Raw genomic sequence first — 25,576 nt, 5'->3', positions numbered from 1 at the left:
CAGGTCATCATACAGGTAGGAGACAGGTGTTTTGATTAACTACTGTTTCAGCTGATATAGTAAGAGACCGCAGGCTAAGGTGAATATACAAGGATACAAAGTAAAACGACTCCCACATCAAATTGAAACATTACTACGGAAATAAATCATAGTATTTGTTTATCAGTAATTAGCTGAGGTCCACAAGAGAAATAAACAAATCAGTGAGCTGGGGTCCACAAAAGACTAATAAACATACCAATTTAATAGCTCAGGTCCACAAAAGACTAATAAACATACCAGTTAAATAGCTGGGGTCCACAAAAGACTTATAAACATACCAGTTTAAAAGCTGGGGTCCACAAAAGACTTATAAACATACCAGTTTAATAGCTGGGGTCCACAAAAGACTTATAAACATACCAGTTATAAATAGCTGGGGTCCACAAAAGACTTATAAACATACCAGTTAAATAGCTGGGGTTCACAAAAGACTCATAAACATACCAGTTTAAAAGCTGGGGTCCACAAAAGACTTATAAACATACCAGTTTAATAGCTGGGGTCCACAAAAGACTTATAAACATACCAGTTAAATAGCTGGGGTCCACAAAAGACTTATAAACATACCAGTTTGATAGCTGGGGTCCACAAAAGACTTATAAACATACCAGTTTAATAGCTTGGGTCCACAAAAGACTTATAAACATACCAGTTAAATAGCTGGGGTCCACAAAAGACTTATAAACATACCAGTTTAATAGCTGGGGTCCACAAAAGACTGATAAACATACCAGTTTAAAAGCTGGGGTCCACAAGCACTATAAAATATCATATAGCTAAGTCTTCAATAGACTAAATAAACCTATCAGATAGCTGAGTCCACAATCGAAATACACATTTCAGCTAGATGGTGACATAAAAGAAATAAATTCGGCCATCATGTGTAAAATGATACAAGTGTTCGGTATATAGGAATTTGTAGAGTGATGAATCTAAAAATGCATCACACGGTATAGCTCACTTATATAAAGCCTGAAACCAAATTTCAGAAATCCTGAGAAAAATGCAACGAAAATATTCATGGGACGGATGGATGGAAGGACTGACGGACAGACAGAGGCAAAACAATATACACCCCTTTTTCAAAGCGGGGGTATAATAAACAGTATACCCCCACCCCCTTTTTTCAATGCAGGGGTATAATAAGCATATTAGTTAGCTGGAATCCACAAATGAAATAAATATATCAGTAAGCTCGGGACCCCATTAGAAAGTAACCATAGCATTCATAGATGTGGACCTCATTAGAAATCAACCATAGCATTCATAGCTGAGGACCACATTAGAAATAAACAACAGCATTCATAGCTGAGGACCACATTAGAAATAAACAACAGCATTCAGTCAGCTGGAGACAAAAAGAGAAATCTACCATAGCATTCAGTCAGCTGTAAACAACAAGAGAATTCTACCATAGCATTCAGTCAGCTGGAGACAACAAGAGAAATCTACCATAGCATTCAGTCAGCTGGAGACAACAAGAGAAATCTACCATAGCATTCAGTCAGCTGGAGACAACAAGAGAAATCTACCATAGCATTCAGTCAGCTGGAGACAACAAGAGAAATCTACCATAGCATTCAGTCAGCTGGAGACAACAAGAGAAATCTACCATAGCATTCAGTCAGATAAGGACCACCACAAAAATTAACCATAGATTTCATTCAGCTAAAGATCACCAATTCACAGTCAGTTGGAGACTTACATCCAATATCAACTTTACAAGAATAAATTTTCCTTTCAATTATCAGTAAGCATTATTTATTTACAGAACAAAAGTATCAAGGCAGGGTATCAAAACCAATCCCTGTCATTTACATTAATAAAGGACATCTCAAAGTAGATTTGTGTTCAGTTGATAATGTCTCCCAATTCTCATTTCAAAATAGGACCCATTAAAGTAAATCAAGGTTCTTTTGGTTCATCATTTTCAAATTTTCAAACTGTTGCTTAGAATTAGATTGCAATCTGGCTGAAACAAGCTTTTGATGAAGGTGGGTCTGAAAGATAAATGATCTCCACACATGACAAAAAGTTACAAAATAAAAATTCTTATTTGTATCTTGAACAGATAAGTTTTCAGTAGAAAAAAATATGTCCTTGAAGTTTTTACATCACAGGTAAACTACAAATATAATTTGAGAAAAAAATACCTGCTTTACTAAACAATGAATAAAATTTGTAAATATGTTTTTAAAATATAAAATAACACATTATAATGCAGAATTAGCTCTGATTGCACATTCATATGTAGATGGTATTAATTTTCAAATTTTATTGTTATTTGAATTTTTAAATTTTATTGTTACTAAGCCAGTTTGTAATGTTTTCCGACAACTTGAGGTTGTATGCATGCATTAGTTGACAATTTCAAATGAAGATATTTCATCACATGAATATAACTTACAAAGAATAACATGTTTAAAGATAGCAACCAACTTTAGAACTTGCAAGTTGCTGATTTGTCAATTCAAAGGAATGACATTTGATATTTTACTGGTTAATTTAAGTCTTTTCTTTTACAAAAACAAAAATCTTTTTTTGAGGTAAAAGCTTTGCCAAAAAAAAAAAAAAAAAAGTCCACATAAAATTGCACAGAAATATCTTGAATGTTGAGTGACACACCGCCCTAGTTAGAGACTGGTGACAGGTTCTGTAGACATTAACTGGTGTCCATAAAAAGGGGATTAGACAAGAACATTAACAATTTGAACATCCAGTCAGTATTCAGATGCCTGCATCTTAATGCATCTAAACTATTCATGTTAATAATGTGACACTTTAAAAGCATACAATTAAAATACAACAACTCCATCAAACTCAAAGTACAAAATTAACCATTCTGATACAGATTTAGATGATTGATTTATTGTTCACATTTACTTTGCCAGCACAAAAAAGGATTTATTAAGAAAAAGTATTTTTTTACAGCATTATTTACCAACAAATTCATTATTGTTTTCTATGAATCCCATCTTCATATCACTTCACTACTCATAACTTTTACATTCCATAAAATTTTGTAGTAAAATAATGATTAGTTGTTATATTTTATAATTGATCAGATTAAAGGTTAACAGAGAACCCAAAGATCCGGAATAAAAGGTTAAATGTATGCCTTTTGCTTGTATCTATATCTGAATGATAGTTCACTTCCTTAATGTCCAGTGACAAATATCCCATGCATTAAATCAGGATCTTGTAGCATTTACAATAAAGGCTTGACCATCTCTACTAATGGTTCAAAAACTAAACCAATTTTAAAATCTAGAATGTTCACAAAGACCTAACTAAACCAATTTAAAAATCTAGACCTTAAAAACGAAAATGGGCAGAAAACACTTCTTTGGAAGTAAAATATAACCTAGAGAAGATATTGGATGGAAATAGCTTGTTATCAGAAAATGTAAAAAGCTGAATAAGCAAAAATGAAATAATAATAACAAGGAGTCCACAAACTGTGAAAATAAAGGATGAATGACCTATGTAATATACCCTTTGTTATCTGAAGTAGGGAGAAAACGGTAATTATAATATCAGATAATTAGCCACACAACCAGGTCATTCAGCAATCATGTTTGTTAACCTGTTATAAATTTTCATTAACCTTTGGCAATTTTGTCAAAGAATTATGGCCTACTGGGCAACTTGTTGACATCATGAATATGTCTAGTCGGTTTCATGGGGAATTTCAATCATTTTTTACAACTTTTTTTTAACTTTTTTACCTTTATAGCCCTCATTAATATTTTTCTATGCTCTTTTTTATCAAATGGTGCATAAACTTTCTACTTCAGCTGTTTTTAGCAATTGGAAAAGCATAGTATTAAATTTTTATAATTTTAATTTACAAGGCTTCCTGTCTATTTCCTTTGAAAAAAAAAGTATGTTAGTTTTTTTTCAAAACATTATAAATATTTATTTTTAGAAATTTTCTGATTGAAATTTAAAAATTTGTTGACTTACCATATCCAGGAATGTCTTCTCTTAGGTTCTTGTATTGTCGGGACAGTCAACATGGCTTTATATTACCGAATTGCAAAAATAAAAATCTCATTGAATTCAATCCTACATCATATTAGAAGGCTTATCTATCATAACACACAGATTTTATAGGTTTGAATCGTAAAATATAACTTTCCTTTTAATATTTTCTCTAGCAATGAGATGGATTAAATCCGCTGGATGCTTCCTTAAATGTTTAATCGACTTGTCCACAGATCTATTAATCATTCCACTTCATCAGACCTTCTTTGTCCACTATGTAAAACTCTGTGGGTCAGTATGTTTATAGTCAAAACAAAAATGTTGACAAAAATTTAAATCGATCATGAATATTTTAAATATCTATATGTTTGGAAAATAAATTATGCAATAAATTTATGTCAAGATATTCCAATAGGTTAGTCTGTAGAAATCACAGAACTAATACATGTCATGAAAAATGTTAATCCCTGAAACCGTATTAATAATTCCAAAACAAATATACACTAAGGTATTACTGAGGTTAAGTGTAATATTACAGTATATGTACTTTACAAGAATTACTTTCCACTTAACACCTTGTTTTTAAACAGTTAGGATTGATTTAACAATTACTACAGATCATTCAAAAGTAAATATTGACAGTGTCACACAACGTCCTTCGAACCTCAAATATTTATCAACAGCTGTAGTGATAAATCACACACGAAACTATTTCATCCAACTTTTTTCGTTGTTTCTTTTTTTTTTCAATAAAAATGTGTGTATTGCATTATAATACCGTTTGACTAGGACACATTAGGCTTAACTTTCCTATAACATGTGACATTTATATGTTTATTTTGAATATCATTATAGCAATATTTTTTATTGATTGATATATTATGAATGTATTCCGAACACTTTAAAAAAATCCTAGATTTCACAAATATTTGATTTTCTGCAATAATATAATTGTGTAAACAATGCCACACTTTGTAGGGTTTGTCCGATGTACCATGTCAGGATATCACATTACAGTATCGGAAAAAGCTAATCACATACTGTAACTATCTCACAAGAATTTACGTCAATCATGGCTCAGTTTCCTTCTCACATTATATACATTCTTATTTAAATTTTCTTAGCCTTCTGTAATCCCTATCTAAAATATTAATAAAATGCCAAATTAATTAGCAGCCCTTTCGTTTGCAGACAATTACACCTTAATGAGCTCCTAACGAGTTTCTGACAGGTTAATTAAATCAGAGAATCATTTCCTTCTGTGCAGTAATTATGTCTATTGATGAAACATAAAAGTATCCACGAAAAAAACTCCACTGAGTCAGTATGCTAAAACCTGCCTTCATCTAATACAAATTACAAACTTCCTTATAACACTTTTAATTTCTCTAGCGCTGTAAGATTTCAATTTTCTTAGCGGGCTCCATTCTAATCATTTCCTCTAATTTGGAACATAAAACTTTTTACGAAAGAACTAAATTCTCTTGGTTATGGGATTGCCGATTATTGGTTCTAATGTTGTTAACTTCTTGCTTTCAACCATAAAACGTCTAAACTAGCAAGTTAATAAGGTTGACAATTACGCTCAGTTAAGTCACAAATTCTACCTTTTAACACAGTTGTTTAATTTTTCCTGATAAAGGTAAAATTTTATCCCATGAAAATAAACGTTTTGCAATGGTTTTCCACATGAGCAACTCTTTAGAGATAAATTTGACAATGTACGTCATTACAGTAGTTCTTCAGGGGACTGTCTCAATGTATATCTAATCAATTAATATCAAACACCGATAAGTAGGGAAGGATGTTATAGGAAACTATTGATAATGTTATAAATAATAATGAATAAATAATAACGAAAGGAAATAGGCAATTCTATACAAGGAGTTTAAACAATCGTTCAAATCTCTACACCTCTTCAAAAGATTCTTTATCTCATCTCAACACTTAAAATCTATACTGCACAGATTAAATTCACATGTAACTATATTATTGTCACATTATGGATAATAATCATACTTTTATGGAGCTCTATCTGCTATGAAAGAAGCAGATTTCCTAGAGACTACACATTTCTATGGAGCTCTATCTGCTATGATAGAAAGCAGATTTCCTAGAGACTACACATTTCTATGGAGCTCTATCTGCTATGATAGAAAGCAGATTTCCAAGAGACCTCTGTAAAAGTTTTCAACTTTTGATGTACAACTGGTTAAAGGACATGCAACTTTGTGACATTTATACTCACTTATTTGAAGTATTTCTATTCATTATGACATTTCTAAAACAAAAGTGCAGGTTCATCCATGATAAATACACATTTGAATTCACCGAATTTTTTGTGGGTTTTAATTAAGAAAAACATTTATGAAACCAGGTATGAATGTCAGGTATGATATATAATGTAAATTCGGAAATCAGTATTGAAATGTTTTTATTATTGTGAAAATGCGACAGTGTTAGAAATGCAAAAAAAATAATTATAAACAGGATTTTTCTTAAAATCACATTTCAGTCTAAATTGACATTCCTAATAATAAATGCATGCTATAATTTCTGAATTTACAGTAGACTGCATATCATGTGTTGTCAGTGGAGATACAAGTAAGATGGAGAAATCTAAAAGCAATAGAGGGTCAATAGACAGTTGAATGGACATAAGATTTTGAATTAGAACGCTGGATCAAATTCAAGGGCAACGAGGCTGCTTCAAAAGATGGGTTGAATTTAAATTATAAAACAATAATTTTCTACTTAACGTAGATTCTTTTGAAGGCCATGAAATCATTAAATGTTTATAGTCAATACAAGGGCTTAATGGGTGGGTACAAACTTTCATTATTTCATACAAATTGTTTATTCATACATGGTTGAGTTGTGGGTCAGTTGGTATCATATTGAATGTGGCTCCATAGTAAATTGGTCAATTGACCAAGTAAAATGTTGGTTTTTGTAACATTACAATAGGTTTGCATAATATATTTCATTTACTGTCATTAAATATATTATATGTCTGGCAATACCTCTCATAGTAAAAAATCTTAGACATTGATTCAATTATAGAAAAGTACTTTACAATATTATAAAGCATTTCTGCAAAGAATTTGCAACGTAAAATTATTCCCTACAGTCCTCTGCCTTGTCACCTAATCAACATGCTATCCATGGAGTCAGTATCTCATAAACCAAACGAGGAGTATAAACCTGGGATAATTCATCTCATATTCAAGGCAGTTATTATCAAAATTATTATCTCAAGAAAAAATCGAATAACTTTTAATTACATGTATTCACCCGAAACAAAATTCCTAAATATAACCAAATATTCGAAATACTTGAGATGATACAAACATATCAAAATATAACAAGAATGTCCCAAAAGACATAAGAAATGAAAATATAACAAGAATGTCCCAAAAGACGTAAGAAATGAAAATGTGTTGATTACTTATATGTACTATCTTCAAATAATCAACTGCAAGTCTATTAAATCGTAACTACATATCTTTTTTTTTATCTAAAACACATAAAATTAAAAATGAGTAATAAAAAGCACGTCTATAGTAATGGTTTTACACAGGGATGAAAATGGATCAGGTTTTATCCAAGATCAATATAATGCATTACTGAACATTGAAAACTTTTACTTATATATGACACTATACAGATAAATGATAATTTCATAACATATATTATAAGGTTCAGGATTAGATGTAAACACAGAAGACAGAAAATTATAGAGGTATACTGATTAGCTTGTCAATTCTGAGCTGTGATTTATACTGTCCAGTGCCAGCATCAAGGTCCGTCAATAATTAGAATGTTAACAGTACTGCTAACATATAAGTCTTAGATACACCCATGAGGGCATTAGTTATTATGGGTAATACAAAAGGATATATTTCTATAATTTAAGAGGGGTCTTTCAGTAATTTAATCTTATTCTAGCATGGTTAATCCAATCTCATTTCAAGACATTACATTTAATGACATCTCATAAGGATTCCCCTTTATAACTGGACAGGGGTCAAATTAAAGCAAGAAAATGTCAGTGTGGCTCAGTGTAGATTTTTACGACCATGTTTGATGGTAGAAGTTACTTTCAAGAATACAACTTTTATTCTTATTGTATATAGATATAAAAAGATGTAAAATTGAGAATGGAAATGGGGAATGTGTCAAAGAGACAACAACCTGACCAGATAAAAAAACAACAGCAGAAGGTCACCAACAGGTCTTCAATGTAGTGAGAAATTCCCGCACCTGGAGGCTTCCTTCAGCTGGCCCCTTAACAAATATATACTAGTTCAGTGATAATGAACGCCATACTAATTTCCAAATTGTACACAAGAAACTAAAATTAAAATAATACAAGACTAACAAAGGCCAGAGGCTCCTGACTTGGGACAGGTGCAAAAATGCGGCGGGGTTAAACATGTTTGTGAGATCTCAACCCTCCCCCTATACCTCTTACCAATATAGAAAAGTAAACGCATAACAATACGCACATTAAAAATGTGAGTATGAGTGCCAATGAGACAACTCTCCATCAAAGTCACAATTTGTAAAATTTAACCATTATAGATCAAAGAATGGTCTTCAACACTGAGCATTTGCACAAAAAGAAACCTTACCAATTGCTCTTATATTGAAAAAGAACATAGTGCAAATTCAATTTGGACTTTTAATTTTTGTATCTTACAAACTGTTAAAAGTGTCAAGAAATTAAAGCTGTTATTCCAACAAAGAGTATGTCAAGGCATGTTTGTATACCATTTACATAATATAGGTTAAGTGACAGTATCAATAAACTAACATGGACAGATTCAAGTGTAAATAGGGCAATTCTGTGAAGAAGGGGAGTGTTGTAATGTCAAATGACAATAACCAATCAGATTGTCACAAACATTCTACAAAACAACTCATCACAAAAAACACTGATTTTCTTCCAATTTAAATCTTATTAAATTGAATGATTATTGTACCATGTGAAAGAAAGTAAAAGTACATGCATTAAAATGAACCTGTTAGATGCATAACAATAATTTCCCATGTGTAAGGACATAGAGTAATATCAATATAATTAATAATATCACAACATGATTAAATGTTTCGACCATCAAGAAATTATTGGATATGACAAATGTTAGTTATTCCTGAGTGACAATAATAGCAAGAATACTACCACCTTATAATAGTTGGCTTCAACTGTTTACATGTAGAGTGGCGGATCCAGAAATTTTCATAAGAGAAGACCAACTGATTGCATAGAAGTGGGCCCGCTCCATTTATGCTACAATTTAGACCCATTGGTGGCCTTCGGCTGTTGTCTGCTCTATGGTCGGGTTGTTGTCGCTTTGACACATTCCCCATTTATTTTCTCAATTTTACAATGATGCCCTATCCCCAGAAAGGGGAGGAGGCCTGCCCCAACCCTACTTTAGTCATCCTCTGATGTATTTTGATAACAATATGATATTTATTTGAAAATAAAAATGATAGCCACTAATGTAAATTTTAAGGCTTTTCATGAGCATTTTGATTTAACAGCTAGTATATTTTCAACAACTATTTATAATTTTCCCCAAACAATTTATAATAGTATTACACTTACTGAAGTTGCTTTGAATGAGTGACAGAACACAACATCAGTTTATAACAAGTTTAACTAACTGTGTACTGTCAGATGGATAACTTGGCAAGTTTTAATGTACAGTCAGATGGATAACTTGGCAAGTTTTAGTGTACAGTCAGATGGATAACTTGGCAAGTTTTAGTGTACAGTCAGATGGATAACTTGGCAAGTTTTAGTGTACAGTCAGATGGATAACTTGGCAAGTTTTAGTGTACTGTCAGATGGATAACTTGGCAAGTTTTAATGTACAGTCAGATGGATAACTTGGCAAGTTTTAGTGTACAGTCAGATGGATAACTTGGCAAGTTTTAGTGTACAGTCAGATGGATAACTTGGCAAGTTTTAGTGTACAGTCAGATGGATAACTTGGCAAGTTTTAGTGTACAGTCAGATGGATAACTTGGCAAGTTTTAGTGTACAGTCAGATGGATAACTTGGCAAGTTTTAGTGTACAGTCAGATGAATAACTTGGCAAGTTTTAGTGTACAGTGAGATTGATAACTTGGCAAGTTTTAGTGTACAGTCAGATGGATAACTTGGCAAGTTTTAGTGTAGTCAGATTGATAACTTGGCAAGTTTTAGTGTTCAGTCAAATTGATAACTTGGCAAGTTTTAGTGTAGTCAGATGGATAACTTGGCAAGTTTTAGTGTAGTCAGATGGATAACTTGGCAAGTTTTAATGTACAGTCAGATTGATAACTTTGGTTAATATCTGTGGACTTTCAGATGAAAAACTCTGGTAAGAAACTTAGTAATGGTGAACTTGGCAAATTTTGTAAACTTTGTGATGGATAACTTGGCAAGTTTAAGTCTACTGTCAGACAGAGAACTTTTGTTAATAACTTAGTAATGGTGAACTTGACAAGTTTAGCATACATATATCGGTTTAATTAAGAACTCAACATTCACCATATCAACATCTTTTCAAATGGAGAAATTATACCATTCTTGTGTTAATTGTACACATTATTTTAAGCCAATTTCAGGTAAAATGTTATGCCCTTCAACTATCAATTTTATGATAGTAAAGTTCACAGAAAGAAAGAATCCATTATAACAGTCAACATTGACATAAAACTGCAAACTTTGCACTGATATGATCATTGCTAAAGAGAAATAGTGTGATAGAATGGAAAGCTATAATTATCTATAAGGCATTGTTGTGTCAAGTAATCAATGGTAACAAGAGAAACATGTCATTGTTTGTTAAATATTGTCATTGCAACAACATTATATCTGTATCATCTTCCTGATAGTATTGCCTGAGACTGCCTAATAACCACATAATGTCTAATCCCTACAGTCCAGACTCATCTACAATTGTTTCTTCACATATCATATAACGTAATCTAACAATGTGTCAGTATTCTATTGATTTTACTCTTACTTTTGAAATTCAAACCAAAGAAAAATTTGTTTCTGTTGATGAAAAAGACATGTCTTTTTGTAATACATAATTCTACTGAATTTAACATGGCATAGATTGATGTGGTATAATCAGAAATGTTCCTTTGCCTGTATCATTTTCAACATGCAAAGTTGTTTGTATACAAGTCGAAAAGTTTAGCAAATGATATTATTAATCATAGTTCAACCCATTTTTTAGTTTTAATTTCCTAGTATCAGTAGCAAGTATTACCAATTGATCTTAAGATAACTGTCAGAAATTTCTAAAAAAGATCTAAACAGTATATAGTGACCTTGAAGTTTACAATATATTATTGTCTTTATATATTGACCTTGAAGTTAAGAATATGTTATTGCCTTTATATATTGACCTTGAAGTTTACAATATATTATTGCCTTTATATATTGACCTTGAAGTTTAGAATATATTATTGCCTTTATATATTGACCTTGAAGTTTACAATATATATTGACCTTGAAGTTTACAATATATATTGACCTTGAAGTTTACAAAATATATTGACCTTGAAGTTTAGAATATGTTATTGCCTTTTCTTACCCTCATCAACTAATATCCGTTTTAGCAGTTCTCTAATTATCTCTTAACCCCTTCCCATTCAGGCATTTTAGACCTTTACTTATCGAAAAGACACTATCAAAGTTAAAATGAATACTGCATTCGCATCAATGGTCATACACATGTCATGTTGGGCTCAAATGAAAGATAATTAGTAAAATATTTCAGAAAATTAAGTTTGGAGATAATTCGTCATTTTTTGGTCACGTGGTTTATTTCCAAAAGTCACGTGACTGTTTGCGAAAAAGTGAAAAATTACGAAATCCTTGGACAAAAAGTCATGCAGAGACATATTGGTGGGCTAATAGGGTCAGGTTTTGGTGGAAACACAATGCCTCGAGTCTGTTGAAGCCATAAAAGTTATCATAGTGGAATAAATAGACTCATAATGTGCTATAGGCCTTGAAATATAGATGTCCGTAACATTCAAAATAACTGATTTTAGACACCATTATTGTCCGATTTCAAACTTGGACCCCTAGTTATTGGTCTAATTCGTTTTCAATCAATCAGCAACTTAAACTTTGTTTTTACAAGTGACAATTCATTGAATTACCAATGATAGCTTGATCTGGGACACCCTTGACCGAGCCCGATGGAGCCAAGGGGGTAAAAAAAGGGGGGGGGGGCAATTTGGCACACACATTCTTTGAAAAAAAAATTTGTAGGTTTTCTTTTTGAAATTGAAAGTAAAGTTAAGTTAAGTTACATTAAATATAGGAAATTATTTTTCCAACTCCGGCAGTGAGATTCGAACCCTCAATCTTAGCGCCTTGGTATAGATCATCGTACCCCTGCGCCACTGGCATTGTAATGAATTTATTGAAATTTAAGTACTTAGACTTTAACCTATAATGGTTTAATTTTTAAATTGTTATTTGGATGGAGAGTTGTCTCATTGGCACTCACACCACATCTTCCTATATCTATTAAGTCTACTATGACGGAAGAAATTCAAAAAAAAAATAATATAAAGATTCTTACCCAGTTTGTTTTCCTTTTGGAATTATGTGTTCAGATGATAATTTTTTGTTGCCAAATGCATGAATTTTACACAAATCTAGGAGGAATCCACTCTTTACAATGTCATTTTGAAATATACATGTTCCTTTATTCAAACAAAAGTGTTTTCAACTTTATCATACCCCAACACTTACGAAACCATGTTTTGTTACATCTATTTCAACTTTGCCAAAAAAAAATTAGAATATTTAAGTGGTTTTTGTCTCTTTTCTCATAATATCTCTAAGAAATGACTTCGGATTTTTAGCGCATTTCAAGTTTGTGAGTGCGCTTCTACTCTAAAAGCTACATTTGCAACTAGTGTACAAGTTAGAACTATTAGTTTAATACTATTCTTCAAAAACTCACTGCACAGTTATTCAGAAAAGTCATAAATCCTCTTAAAAGAGCAGTTTTCTTTGCCCTTCTTTTTGAGAATTTTCCTTAAAAATTTGAAGAAAAATAAATGGTTTTTACAGAAGAATTACACACCAGTAAGAGGCGACTTATTTATTAACTAATAACGATAGAGGTTTGCTGCACATTAAATCGGATTGCTGGTTATCTGAGGATTAATTTGAGCCCTTAACCACATCTGTACGTCAGCAAATGGCTATGGAAACAGTCTAAATGCCCAAAAAAAAATCTTGAAATTGGCTTCACCGGTAAGCTGTACCGGTGTGAATGGGAAGGGGTTAATAAACATATATTTCAAAGCAAATATAGATGATCTTCTCATCTACAATATTCTTGAATTTTACACATGATACCCAATAATGATGAATGACTTAATACCCAGCCATCTCAATCTATAAATGGTCTGTCAATAACAGAATTGACCTTTGATAACAGATTTTATTTGAGACATGAAGCCATATTCTTAGAAAGGTTAATTAATTACACTGAAATTGCAGACTGAATAGCAACAAAAAGGAGGGAAATCTAATCCTGCTTATACTACAGAGATTATAACTTGGGTTTCAAAAGAATAGAAGTCTTTCTCTTGTAAGCAAAAATAATGAAAGAATCAACACTATTCTAAGATGTGTGGCCATACATGATAATATAAATAGAAGCCAAATTATTCATATAAAGGCTTTAATAATTAATGGTACAATTTTATAATCAGAACAGTAATACTTATTTCTCTCGTATGATTAAGTTGCAGACTACTCTATCATCAATTAACCTGAATAATCCATTCACTTGATAGACCCTTTCCCAGGATGACAGATTTCTTAACTGATTGTTGGAAATTTGAATTTGAAATTCTAAACTTGACATTTTCAACTAAAGACTTGAAAATTAAACTACCCCTACTGTTACTCTGACCTTGATTGAATCATTCACAAAACAAAAACTAGTTTCATTTTACATTAACCTGTATAAAATAGCACATTCATTTGGTACATGCAATTTTTGTTATATCTACTTTACATGACTCTGTTTTTTAAAAGTATGCCGTTATATTTTAAACAAAATTATTTTATGTCTACCTGTGCGAATTTCAAACGCGCAATTTTACACCAGTACAGAAAAACTTCCATCCTTTATGGGTGGATTTTACAAAGATAAATAAAATCGTATAATATAAGCAAACTGAGGATGTTAAATTTGATGTATGCCTTTTTGTGCTTCTTAGTTACATATGTTGTTTTTATAGTGATTAAGATGATAACAATGTTGACTGCTGTACCCCTATTTTTGAAATTTTTATTATTGTGTCTGTTTTTGTTTTTCATGCACCGTTGACAATGAAATGGAATTTGATGCGACTGTCATACAAGTGAGAGGTTTAGCTAGCTATAAAACCAGGTTCAATCCACCATTTTCTACATAAGAAAATGCCTGTTCTAGGCAGTAATATGACAGTTGTAATTCATTCGTTTGATGTGTTTGAACTTTTGATTTTGCCATTTGATTTGGAACTTTCCTTTTTGAATTTTCCTCGGAGTTATGTATTTTTGTGTTTTTACTTTTTTCCAAGATGTTATCAAAGTCATCTCTCCAATATTATTACTGTATTATGGTAAATTCTACATGTATTCTTCATCATAAATCCTTGACTTGAACAAAGATGACCAAATATCACCATTAAAAAAAACCATTATTTGGCTTAAATTCATATGTATAAAGATCCCATAGTACATAACCACTACAATATTATCAAGCATGAACCCTTGACTGCTATTAAGGGGGGGAAAAGTATTCTTTAAGGAATGACTGTATATTTTTTCTGTCTATGAAGTAATAACGTCAAAAATGTGGTGCACACTGAATAACTGGTGTAGCTACACAGGTTATTTGAAAAGTGTACACCACATCTTTTATGTTATTACGAATAGACAGAAAAAATATATAATAGTCATTGCTTTTAAAGAATAATTTAATTTTAAATTCCATTTTAAACTGGAGTAAACCATGGAAAAGTGTTGATGATGTCATGGTCCCATGACAAAATAACCAGATGCTCCGCAGGGCGTAGCTTTAAACGACCGCAGAGGTTGAACCCTGAAGAGTTGGGGCAAGTATGGACATAACATTCAAGCTGGATTCAGCTCTAAATTTGGATTGTGATTAAATAGTTGACACAGCATAGGTTTCTGACACAGAATGAACTTAATGAACTTTAAAAAAAAATTTGCCTTTGAGCAATTCACTATGCTGTTGAATATTAGTCCTCTCAAAAAAATGTTTGAAGAAATTTTCTTTTTATTTATGAAATTTCAAATGAGAAAAATTGAACCCAATTTTTCTAATCACATCCCCCTTTCCCTTATTCCAAAACTAATAACTACTCATTTCAATACATCATAGAATATTAAGATGTAAAAAAACTGCTTGTTATCACTGAATGGTAAAGATTATTTTAATTTATCAGTTGGTAGTAAAATGTGAATATATAAAAAAGATTTAAGTTGATTCTGGACAAAGAAAGATAACTCCAATTAAAAAAAAATCTTGCTATTGCAAAATATTATGCAATTAGATATTTCTTGCTTACTATTCTTGATAAAGAAAGATAACTCTAATTAAAAAAAAAATTGCTATTTCACAATATTGTGCAATTAGATATTTCTTGCCATTGCGCAATACTGTGCAATTAAAAAGACTTGCTATTGCACAATAATTAATATAATAATTTTAGATCCTGATTTGGACCAACTTAAAAACTGGGCCATAATCAAAAAACTAAGTACATGTTTGGATTCAGCATATCAAACAACCCCAAGATTTCAATTTTTGTTAAAATCAAACTAAATTTAATTTTGGACCCTTTGGACTTTAATGTAGACCAATTTAAAAACAGGACCAAAAATAAAGAATCTACATACACAGTTAGATTTGGCATATCAAAGAACACCATTTATTCAATTTTTGATGAAATCAAACAAATTTTAATTTTGGACCTGGATTTGGACCAACTTGAAAACTGGGCCAATAATCAAGAATCTAAGTACATTTTTAGATTCAGCATATCAAAGAACCCAACCAATTCATTTTTTGTCAAAATCAAACTAAGTTTAATTTTGGACCCTTTGGACCTTAATGTAGATCAATTTGAAAATGGGACCAAAAATTAAGAATCTACATTCACAGATAGAATCGGCATATCAAAGAACCCCAATTATTCAATTTTGATGAAATCAAACAAAGTTTAATTTTGGACCCTTTGGGCCCCTTATTCCTAAACTGTTGGGACCAAAACTCCCAAAATCAATACCAACCTTCCTTTTATGGTCATAAACATTGTGTTTAAATTTCATAGATTTCTTTTTACTTATACTAACGTTATGGTGCAAAAACCAAGAAAAATGCTTATTTGGGTCCCTTTTTGGCCCCTAATTCCTAAACTGTTGGGACCTAAATTCCCAAAATCAATACCAACCTTCCTTATATGGTCATAAACATTGTGTTTAAATTTCATAGATTTCTATTTACTTATACTAACGTTATGGTGCAAAAACCAAGAAAAATGCTTATTTGGGTCCCTTTTTGGCCCCTAATTCCTAAACTGTTGGGACCTAAATTCCCAAAATCAATACCAACCTTCCTTTTGTGGTCATAAACATTGTGTTTAAATTTCATTGATTTCTATTTACTTTAACTAAAGTTATTGTGCGAAAACCAAGAATAATGCTTATTTGGGCCCTTTTTTGGCCCCTAATTCCTAAACAGTTGAAACCAAAACTCCCGAAATCAATCCCAACCTTTCTTTTGTGGTCATAAACCTTGTGTCAAAATTTCATAGATTTCTATTAACTTAAACTAAAGTTATAGTGCGAAAACCAAGAAAATGCTTATTTGGGCCCTTTTTGGCCCCTAATTCCTAAAATGTTGGGACCAAAACTCCCAAAATCAATACCAACCTTCCTTTTGTGGTCATAAACCTTGTGTTAAAATTTCATAGACTTCTATTCACTTTTACTAAAGTTAGAGTGCGAAAACTAAAAGTATTCGGACGACGACGACGCAGACGATGCAGACAACGACGCCAACATGATAGCAATATACGACGAAATTTTTTTCAAATTTTGCGGTTGTATAATTATGTCTATGAGCTGACAAACAAAACAACGTCAGCCAATCAGAAGACTCTTTACATCCAAAATTAAATTATATCAATATAAAACATGTATTTGACCATAACATTCCACCCTGAATAAAGATTTCCAAATTCTACTTCTGCCAAATAAACAACTAGATATATTTGACAAGCATTAAAGAAACTAGTAGTTTAAAGACAGTCAGATATACTACAAATGTCTGTTTGGAAATGCAAACACCACAATAAACGATTTAGAAATTTCCCTCAAGTTTATTTTAAAGCAGATGTTGGATTTTGTTCTATAATTCAGCATGAAAATGAAGATAGAGTGTGAATAAGTACACTATTCAACAGACACAAAAAAAGCCAGATTAGGTCGACATCAACAAGATTAAAAACAGCCTTAAATCTTCTGGTATAATTCTCTAGAAATAGGAAACAAAATGTGAAATTATTTAGTTGAAACAACAAACTTATTTGTATTGTTATAGGCATTAACACTATATTCTGCTTATTTCTCAGAGATACTTGAACAAAGGTTGGATGTTTTCCATAATTCCAATGTTTATTACAGTTTTGTTTATTCCGTAGAGATTTGCATATAATTGAGAACTGCAAATTACCCAGAAATTATGTAGTATTTAAAGTACTGCTAACATCCAGTATTTAAGTGGACTCTAATGGATTAGTTATCTCCTTGGTCTTACACAACTTCTCCTTATGTAAGAGTTACGTAACCATGTAAATGATTGTTTACCTTACAAAGACAGTCAAATTAATGTGAAGGTATTGAGGGAACCAGGTATTTCAGCAATATGTGACAATTGTTTTCTGGTGTTTCTTCACACATAATAAATCAACGGGAATATGAATTAATACAATCAATTAACTGCTACCCCAAATTATAACCACTTGCATACTTTAAACTTTTACAGCATTCAAAAATCCATTACAATTCTTTGTGTCAGAGCTTTATTGCCATCATTGGCATTCTAAGTTTTCGACTTAAAATGGAGTTTGGATATCCCCATGGTATTCTTCTGTCTCTATTTTACAGCATATCAATCTTATACTTTACTAGTACTGTTTGATGATTGGCTTCTGTGTATTCAACGTATGTTTTTCACAAGGGCTAATGAGGATTACACTAATTTGACAAAATTAGTAGCACTATTCAAATTTGGAAACAAAATGCAACTGACAATTATAATTTGATTGGTTTATTAAATATTCCTTATTTCACTTCAACTGGCAACCATTTAAAGCTTTCCACATATTGTATTTGTTTAAAGCTTTCCACATATTGTATTTGTTTAAAGCTTTCCACATATTGTATTTGTTTAAAGCTTTCCACATATTGTATTTGTTTAAAGCTTTCCACATATTGTATTTGTTTAAAATCATGAAAGCATTGCTAAGTTATCTTTGCTGAAATCCATGCCCAAATTACATTACAGAACTAGTGGTTTCTTTAATTAAAGAAAAGCAATATGTGAACCCAAGAATGATGCATGTTTGACAGGGACATCTTGGCTTACAGCCATAAGAATGTTGAGTACAATTATCATACTCACACTCAGAAATCAACCAATTAAAACACTAGATTTTGTATTTGAGCACTGGATAAAGTTGAATGATTGAAAGACGAGATCTTGTTGAGATTTTGTAATAAGTGCAATTTCTAATAACTATAAATAGCAGGTTTTAGCAGAATAGCATTGTTTGGTATATTGTTTAATGTAAACAAGTTATAGGGAGTGCATATCAGTCTGATAGATGTCTCTTAACCATGACAATGTTAAGGGTCTTTGAGTTTAATCTTAGTCAGCAGTCTTACTAAATAAATGATTTTCTAGTTATTAAAATTCCATATATCAATAAATATAAAAAAAGAAGCACAAAATTGAGAAAGGAAATGGTGAATGTTTCAAACAACAACAACCCAACCATAGAGCAGACAACAGCGAAAGGCCAACCAATGGGTCTTCAATGTAGCGAGAATTCCCGCACCCATAGGTGATGCGTATGATTGCCAAAGAGACAACTGTCAAAAGAGACCCAATCTCACTGAAATTAACAACTATGGGTCACCGTTCCACCTTAAACAATGAGCAAATCCAATATATCATCGTCTTATTTGCATAATTCCTCCTTCAATACACAATTTTCAGTGATTAATTAGTGAAAAGTCAACTTGAGAAGATATAGTTGTGAGGTTCATGTTGCACTGTCTTTGGTTTTACTATGTTGTGTTTCGTGTACTAATTTGATTGTCTGTTTTTTTTTCTTTTTAAGCCATGGCGTTGTCAGTTTATTTTCGACTTATAGGTTTGAATGTCCCTCTGATATCTTTTAACTCTCTTTTGAAACCTGATACTGTCTCATTCTTCTTTTCGAATTAATAAAAACATCTCTCTTATTTCTGAAGTACAGTAGTTTGATTACTTAATTAAAATCAGTATCCTTTTCAGCTTTGTTTAGTTGAATAAAAATCAATATGAAACTGGACACACAAAAGTTGACTGAACCTTCCTTATGGAGAGATGCCAATTAGTTCATTAAAATTTGATGTAAATCAAGAGATTTATAGAGACATCAGATAATCCTTTTTCTGACTGATTGATTTTCTTCTTATTTCTACCATCTCTAATTCTATCTATTGTTAACAATATATCAATATTTCATCTGTCGGTTAGTTTACTGAAAGAGATTCATTTACAGATAAATTAATGTTTCAAATGGGATGGAACATATTTTTCCAAGAAGGTACATGCTCAAACATTCCCAAATTGGACATCGATCTTCTTCATTATCTTTATTTTCAAGTTTGGCAAATAATTATCAAAACATCAACAACAATTTGTTCAAATAAAGAACATTATAAATTAATTCCATCCAGCCCCTGCAGTAACAATTATGTAAACATTCTAATATTTTCCAATTTAGATGTTGTAAAATGGCATCATAAAATTCCCACTCTGACGTGGGACGTATATGGAATTAATTTCCTTGTATTTGTGCATTTATTCTATGCATCTGATGAAGTCATATCAGAAACTGCAGGTCTTATTAATGTTAGTTTGGAGAAGTTTTATTGAATTCTAGTAATAAAAGAGATGTTCCTAAATAACTATTTAGATACAAATGGCTATAGTAAATTGGATCATAACAGAACAGGAGAGTTTCCCTTTGGCTGAATGCAGTTCCCAATCAAATTATATGTCTTTCTGTCAACCTTAAAAACATTTACTTTTATTGGAGTGATTTAAAAACATGTTTTCATATCGTTAAAGTATAAATCTGAGTGGTAACTAATTTTGGCTATTTTCATGGAAACTCCTAAATGATATGAAATAATAGTTACATTACAAAAACATGATAGAATACATTATTAGTTACATAGTGTACTGGTGACCTAATAAGATACAGATGGGGTCAGTTATTTCCATAAGGGATGAGAGCCAAATTTTGAATTATTTAGGGACAAAACATAATCAATATATTTGAAAGTCAAGTTAGAGGATATTGTCAACTTTTTTCTTTCTTCATAAGAAATTTCTATATGAAGTCAGCCTAATATGAATGAAAGAACAAGTTAGCAAGAAGAGGGCCACAGTTGGTTCCCATTAAGGTGTCCTAAAACTATAATTACATCTTAGCTTATAAAACTCAGAAAGTTTGATCTTTACGATAATTACAAATGTTTACAACAGTCAAATTTCTATAAGCAATTTGTCAAAACAATTTAATACAATTTTTAGAATCTATGTATCCTAATCCCCCTAGCAAATCAACATCACTTGCGGATCAATTTTGGATCAATTTTGGATACCAATCTTGGTTACCAATACATCTTTTAGTAAGTATTATGTATACAACACATTATCACATATATGTATCATATTCCATATTTAGGAATAAAGTTATTATTATAATTGTTTATATACTTTTTTTTTAATATTCAGAATAAATAGAGAAGATTGAAATTTTAAACTGTAACGATCCTTATTTTAAACGCAGCAATTACAAGGGGTACAATCAAAATCACGTGATGGATATACACACACCGGAAGTAACAGTCGAGCTGACCGCTTGAAAGGTAAGTAGTCGTATTTACTTGTTTATATCAATAAAATTTAATAAATAAGGTAGTGCACCGAATGTCGGATACTATCTAGTTTTAAAATACACAATTATCCTTGCTGGAAAGCGTGCAGTTAATGCTAACACTTCGACACAGTTATCCGTCAAAAATTTGGAATTGTGTGGAAGTGTTTGCAATAACTGCACGCTTTCTAGCAAAAACAATTGTGTATTTTAAAACTACATACTATCCGACATTCGGTGTGCCAACTTATTAATACAAATTTAATTGATATAAACAAGAAAATGCAACTACTAACCTTTCAAGCGGCGAGTTCGACTGTAACTTCCGGTGTGTGTATATCCATCACGTGATTTTGATTGTACCCCTTGAATTAGCCAAAGAGATAAAACCAGTATATGAATACAGAATAACCTTAATTTTTCCACACAAATCACAGAAAATTGGCACTGTCATTAAGACATCATTTGTGTTTCTTCTTCATTCAAATATTATGACAGTAATATGATCAAATCATGTCAACTCCCAACGGTTACATAACCATGGAGATATATAAATAACAAGCATGCAACAATTCTCTTTTAATATCATTCTCCTTTCGTGCAACAGTTTTCTATTATTGTCATTCTCTAATAAACATACCAATTTTTTAAATTCAAATAATAAAAATATATCTAAAGAAAATTTTTCATTTTATTTGACAAAGAGGACAAATTTCTAATTAGAATATGTCCCATTTCAATTCACAGTTATCAGGTTATTAAGTTAATTAACAATAAGTGATAATTTAACCCAACAATTTTAACAGTTTTACACTATCTAAGTAAATGTACATGCTCTTACAAGAAAAACTTATGTTTGCTTACAATCTGCTCCTAAAATCATTTCTCATCTTCGAGAATGGTGAGACAATTCTACTTGATCGATCTCTCATTTGCTGTATCCTGTTTTTATGTCCAGAGAAATTGTCCTCAAAAACATTACATTATCAAAATGTTTCTCAAAATCATCGTCATCCAACTGATCAACACAAAAATTTGTCCTTGAAAACATGCTTTCTTATAATCCAAGGGTTCACACATACAACCGTTTATAATTGGCACACATTACTTTTGACAATTATACTATAATAACAGAGTACTTACTTGTTTATACAGATTTCAGGAGCGGACATACTTTTTATCTATCAGTTTCCCCATCAATGTAATTAATATATTTCTCACACTTTTTCTGAAAGGTCATTCTTGTATGTTTATTTACATGTGTGCAGCATATGCAAGAGGAAGGTGTAAAGATCAAAAGAATTACACAATGTACCAATAAACAACAATAAATATTGGCATACAATTACATGGCACCAGATAGATATGACAATATGTTCTTAGGTGATTCAACCATTTAATTAGATATTACTTGATATTGTGCTAATAGAGAGACAAGTGAGTAATCAAAATATCACATCAATCAGATGATCTTTGAATGAAACATATCAATAATAAAATTCAAACAGAATTTAGCCATGAAGACCATCCCTATACAACCCTTGCAAAAAAAGGAATGGCTGTTTTGTACTATAGATATAAGTCAAATCCAACTCTATAACCAACTGGCTTCTTCCCCTCTTCTTCACTTGGTCGCATATTACCCTTGGCTGTATGTCAGAGCTTGACCTTTGACAACTTCAAAATGGAAATTTTTGAAAAGGTGATCTGTTCAACAGTGGTATCAAAATTCTGGAATGTTCTGGCAACCTTCATGGCAAATAGGTTCTGTAGAGTCAAGTTGCAGTTTAAGGTGAATTCAAGAGTTTGAAAATTGAACTCATTCAGAAAAGGATAATTTTGAAGGAAAGGGATTCACAGGCCCGTAGCCAGGAATTTACCAGAGGGGGGGGGGGGGACGTTGGACTCAAAAACTCAACTTTAACAGTCGCAATTCAAACTTAACATTGACTTAAACAGTGCTTATTTGTTTTCTGAACAACTGAATAAGTAGTAAAATTAAATCGACACAAACAGACAAACAAGGGCTAAACATGAAATAAAGTATTCGAAAAATTAGTTGGTTTACTGTATGGATCATTGGTTTACAGAAAATATCCTGTAATGCTGCTTTACAAGGATAACAAATTTTTACTATCCTTAACTTGTGAAAGAAGATACTTATCAAGACTGGGGCAATATGGATTTGAAACAAAGTGTTAGTCAATAATATATCTTTTTACAGTAAGTTGATCAACTAAAATGCGTTTTAGTTCTCATTGTAAGATAATCTACTTTGTTTAAAGTAGTATTTACGTCAATGGTAGATCAGCTGACTTTGTTTAGCCTCAAACCACATGTGACGTACAACTTGACATGATCGAATTTTAAATAGGTTAAATACATGTACATGTATATAATCAAATACTATACGATGATACCTTATTTAACTAGATCAAATCTGTACACTGTAACAGTACTATATCAATGTACAATATGTTTGAGAGGATGTACTTTCCCACCATTATAATAAGAAAATCCTCTTCTAAAGAATTTGTCTTTATGTTTTTATTTACAAATTGAGGCACATTTCACTAATGGTAAAATATCACACTCTGTCATAGAAAGAAGGAAAGCTGAACAGAAAGTTAACAGAGAAAAGGAAATTAGGCTTCATACAATCCATGTACAATATATCTCATTATAATCCATTTAATTTCAGGATGAATTATTCATTATATGCAAGAATTTATCCAATTAGGACCTAAACATAAGAATAAAGTATAAGAAGTTCTTTCTTTCAACCTTACAGTCTGAGAAAATTGTATGGCAAAGTAATAAACATATAGCTATAACCTTTTTCAACTGATTTTTTGGTTATATGCAAATCTACAAATGTTTAGGCTGAATTTGTCTAGACTATACGAGTTTCCCCTTGAACAATCTCAACTTGCTTATGACTCTTGAATTAAGAAAACTCTGTAAGATTCTTATACAATCAATACCAATTAGTTATAATAACAAATTATAGTGCTCCCTCCACATTTAAAAACAATATAAATTACACTTAGGAAGAATTGGGAGAGTAATAATTTCCAGGGGATTGTTTCTGAGAACCACCTACTCTATAACATTGATTCATAGAATTCAATTTCACCCTTTACTTCGTCTTTACTTCATCTTATCTATTACAATGATTAACTCCCTTAATTACACAAAATTTCATAACTGGAGCTGTCTTCTGTGGCGCCAAATCAACTTTCTGTCTAAGAACTGTGATAGGAAATGTACACCACTTTTCATCTTTTATTGTTTAGGATCTTCAGGTGTTAAGATGTTTCTAACCTTCCTGATTTTTACACAATATTAAAGTTTCTACAATCATAGCCAGCAATGCCTCCTAGATATTCAGCACCAATTTACCGCAAATCATCATGACATTCCAGGAAGTTTTCTGGTAACCACTATTATCATCTAAAATCATGTCTGAAAGGCATTGCTCACTTCTAGTAGATTAGTCAATTAATCCAAGTCCACAATGTACAATTAACTTTATAATGACATGTTTGGGCTGAAAAATCAAATGGCAAGAAATCATCCTAAGATTTTAGCTTCCTCAGAAAAGTTTCCACATGAATGTCAATCAATCTAATTTACATGTAATTAGCAGTTGAGCAATCTAAAGCCATAATTAGCTTCTCTAATCATTCCAACTTTCCCCATAAGATAAATTTTCAAGGATATAATTTGATCTCATGTTAAGAAAAATGTTAGTTTAATGCCACAGATCCAAAGGTAAATAGATATAAGAAGATGTTTAGTATTAAATATGGAAAATGTCTATGTCATTAATCTCCCTTTCTTGTAGTTTAAGATCAAGTAATCCGTACTTTTATTTTTTAAAAAAGAATAGATGAAATGTTCAATAAAACAGGCTTACAGTATAAAAAAATCAACAACAAGGATAAAATTATTGTATGAGGATGAAAACATGTGTTTATCAAAAATCTGTAACTATTATCTTAAAGTTAATGTTCCTTGACTTCTGATAATTTAGTAGTATTTTTATGCTAATAAAGCTCCATATTTAACAAATAATTAAATAACTGACATATCATACAAAACAGCCTGTATTTGCTGATAAGAAATTATTCAATATTAAAATTTCTCTCCATCTGTACAAGACTGTCAGAGTTGTCTCCCATACCACAGCAACAAAATTTCAAGATTTTTTGCATCAAAATGTAAAGGCAGTTTTCTTTAGCTCACAATGGCTAATTATCAACATAGA

At 31.4% G+C, this 25,576-nt stretch overlaps 1 protein-coding gene across 9 annotated transcripts in view; it reads right to left on the bottom strand.

Annotated features, from left to right (window-relative positions):
- The window catches only part of LOC134695971 (3',5'-cyclic-AMP phosphodiesterase 4C-like), a 230,171-nt gene that overhangs the window by 119,798 nt on the left and 84,797 nt on the right, over positions 1–25,576 (bottom strand). For 2 of the 9 annotated variants that reach the window (XM_063557532.1, XM_063557570.1), the window contains exon 1: positions 4,009–4,443. The exons of 5 other annotated variants lie outside the window; for them this stretch is intronic. In XM_063557532.1, coding sequence (XP_063413602.1) covers positions 4,009–4,061 — 53 coding nt within the window. In that variant the 5' untranslated portion in view covers positions 4,062–4,443. Of the gene's footprint in view, positions 1–4,008; positions 4,444–22,170; positions 22,212–22,449; positions 22,586–25,576 lie in introns of those variants that run through there. 2 more of the 9 variants (XM_063557551.1, XM_063557526.1) reach the window with 2 other exon arrangements.

This window comes from Mytilus trossulus, chromosome 1 (genome assembly GCF_036588685.1).
Source record: "Mytilus trossulus isolate FHL-02 chromosome 1, PNRI_Mtr1.1.1.hap1, whole genome shotgun sequence".
NCBI classification, from domain to species: domain Eukaryota; kingdom Metazoa; phylum Mollusca; class Bivalvia; order Mytilida; family Mytilidae; genus Mytilus; species Mytilus trossulus.
The sequence above is the reverse complement of the archived record's forward strand: the minus strand, read 5'-3'. Positions and strand labels throughout refer to the sequence as shown.